The 2,900-nt window shown below is 65.1% G+C and overlaps 1 protein-coding gene across 1 annotated transcript in view; it reads left to right on the top strand.

Annotated features, from left to right (window-relative positions):
- Positions 1-2,900, top strand: part of PIEZO1 (piezo type mechanosensitive ion channel component 1) — a 20,007-nt gene that overhangs the window by 15,556 nt on the left and 1,551 nt on the right. Inside the window, 10 exon segments of the mRNA XM_019470402.1 lie at positions 27-285; positions 364-552; positions 816-1,101; positions 1,242-1,359; positions 1,448-1,595; positions 1,686-1,900; positions 2,036-2,194; positions 2,275-2,422; positions 2,524-2,712; positions 2,800-2,892. Coding sequence (XP_019325947.1) covers positions 27-285; positions 364-552; positions 816-1,101; positions 1,242-1,359; positions 1,448-1,595; positions 1,686-1,900; positions 2,036-2,194; positions 2,275-2,422; positions 2,524-2,712; positions 2,800-2,892 — 1,804 coding nt within the window.

Here is a 2,900-nt window from a genome sequence, read left to right as displayed (position 1 = left end):
TGGCTCACCCCCCCTGCACCCTACAGGCAGCTGTACTTCCCCGAGCTGGAAGAGTCGGAGCAGTTTTATCGGTCCCACAACCGGTTCCTGAAGCTGCTGCTGGCCGGGTACCGCTGCGTGGCCGCCCACTCCGAGCTGCTCTGCTACTTCATCATCATCCTCAACAACATGGTGACCGCCTCCGTCATCTCCCTCTTCCTGCCCATCCTCGTCTTCCTCTGGGCCATGCTCTCCATCCCCCGGCCCAGCAAGCGCTTCTGGATGACAGCCATCATCTTCACCGAGGTGGGCAGGGGGTGGCCGGGGAGGGGACGATGCAACCCAGCCTCCGGCTGCCACCCACTGACCCCAACGTCCCCACAGGTGATGGTGGTGGTGAAATACCTCTTCCAGTTTGGGTTCTTCCCCTGGAACGGCTATGCCATGCTGGTGCGCAATGAGGGCAAGCCCTTCTTCCCACCCCGCATCCTGGGCTTGGAGAAGACCGACCGCTACATCAAGTACGACCTCATCCAGCTCCTGGCGCTCTTCTTCCATCGCTCCCTGCTGCTGGTGAGCCCCGGGGCACGGGCACCACCGCGGGCGTTGCCTGGGTGGGTGTCCCCGGGAGCTGGAGGTGCTCCTGGGGGCGATGGGGCCTCTGGAGAGCAGCCAGTGGGTGTTTGGTGGCTCTGCCTTGGTTTCCACCCAGGGCACCCATTGCTGGTCGGGTCCCTGGGGTGCAACAGGGAGCCGATGCTGCGGGATGGGGGGGTGAGGTGTGTGGGGTGGGGGAGCATCAGGAACCCTGTCCCCCTGACCGTGCTCCTTCCCAGTCCTACGGGCTGTGGGACCACGAGGAGGAACCCTTCCCCAAGAAGAAGGCGGAGGCGGAGCGGGTGGAGGAGGAGGAGGAGCAGAGGAACCGGGCGCCCCCGCCGCTGGCGGTGGGTGAGGAAGGGATGGAGGTGCTGGCAGAGCCGGGGGCACCGGGCACAGCTGTGGGGCCGGAGCCGGAGGGTGATGCCGTGGGGCAGGAAGAAGGGGCTGGGGCCACGCAGCTCCGCTTCAGGAGGAAGAGGCGGCGGGGGAAGAAGCAGCTGGAGGCGGCTCCGGAGGAAGGTGAATGCCGGTTCCCGGCCCTCGCGCCCTGGCAAGGGGCAAGGCTGGCGTCCCCCGGGGCGGAGGGGTGCTGGGGCCAGGCAGGATGTGGCCCCGCAGGACCCCGGGCTGTCACCCATGCTGTGCCTCACTCGCAGGAGAAGGGGGGGAGGAGGAGGAAGAGGAGGAGGAGGAGGAGGAGGAAGAGGCAAAACAGAGCCACGCTCAGAAGAAGCTGAAGGCGTTTGGGCTGCGGGTCAAACTCTTCTTCCTCACCATGTGAGTGCCCCGTGGCACTGGTTGGGGTGGGGGATGCGGGGTGTAGCCCCCCCGGTCACCTGTCCCCTCTGTCCCCTGTCCCCTCCAGGGCGCAGAACATGTACCGGCCGGTGCGCGGGTTCTTCTGGGACATCCTGCACACCCAGCACCGGGCGGCTACCGACGTCTATGCCTTCATGTTCCTGGCCGACGTGGTCGACTTCATCATCATCATCTTCGGCTTCTGGGCCTTCGGGGTGAGCAGGGGGTTCCCGCAGGGCACTGACCGGCCGGCTCCCGCCACGGGGTCAGGCTGGGCCGTATCCTGACCTCTCCTGCATCCCCAGAAACACTCGGCGGCCGCTGACATCACCTCCTCGCTGTCGGATGACCAAGTGCCGGAGGCCTTCCTGGTCATGCTGCTCATCCAGTTCACCACCATGGTCATCGACCGCGCGCTCTACCTCCGTAAGACCGTGCTGGGCAAGCTCATCTTCCAGGTCATCCTGGTCTTCAGCATCCACCTCTGGATGTTCTTCATCCTGCCGGCTGTCACCGAAAGGTACCAAGCATCCCCTGAGGATGTCCCCAAGGGCACGGCGTGGTCCTAGGGTGGGCACCTTTGTGTCCCCAAGCCCACGTGGTGGCCCAGCCTGGCTGGGGAGGTGGCCAGAAGGGTGACACCTCCCTCCCACAGGTTGTTCAGCCTCAACACGGTGGCCCAGCTGTGGTACTTCGTGAAGTGCATCTACTTCTCGCTGTCAGCCTACCAGATCCGCTGCGGCTACCCAACCCGTATCCTGGGCAACTTCCTCACCAAGAAATACAACCATCTCAACCTCTTCCTCTTCCAGGGGTACGGCACGGGGCCGCATGGACCCCCGGGTGCCCGGAGGGTGCTGTACTAGCCCGCTCTCCCCATCTCCCCCCCCGCAGGTTTCGCCTCGTGCCCTTCCTGGTGGAGCTGCGGGCCGTCATGGACTGGGTCTGGACGGACACCACGCTGTCCCTCTCCAACTGGATGTGCGTGGAGGACATCTATGCCAACATCTTCATCATCAAGTGCAGCCGCGAGACAGAGAAGGTACGGCCCTGCTGTGCTGGGAAGGGCCCCCCAGTGAGCCCCTTGTTGCTTGGGGTCCCCCCGAGCCCACCTGGCACCATGTACTGTCTCCCCCCTCCCAGAAATACCCCCAGCCCAAGGGGCAGAAGAAGAAGAAGATCGTGAAGTACGGCATGGGGGGCCTCATCATCCTCTTCCTCGTGGCCATCATCTGGTTCCCGCTCCTCTTCATGTCGCTGGTGCGCTCCGTGGTGGGCGTTGTGAACCACCCCATCGACGTCACCGTCACCCTCAAGCTGGGGGGGTACGAGGTGAGGATGGGGGACGGGACATGCTGGGGTGCCCAGCCCGGACGCCGGGGTCCCCTGCCTGGCTGACGGCGCCCCGTCCCCCCGCAGCCGCTGTTCACCATGAGCGCCCAGCAGCAATCCATCCAGCCCTTCACCCCCCAGGACTACGAAGCCCTCACCAACCAGTTTGAGAGGCAGCCGGTAAATCC

This window comes from Aptenodytes forsteri, unplaced genomic scaffold (genome assembly GCF_000699145.1).
Source record: "Aptenodytes forsteri isolate BGI_AS27 unplaced genomic scaffold, ASM69914v1 Scaffold271, whole genome shotgun sequence".
NCBI classification, from domain to species: domain Eukaryota; kingdom Metazoa; phylum Chordata; class Aves; order Sphenisciformes; family Spheniscidae; genus Aptenodytes; species Aptenodytes forsteri.
This window is presented reverse-complemented; position numbering and strand designations above follow the sequence as displayed.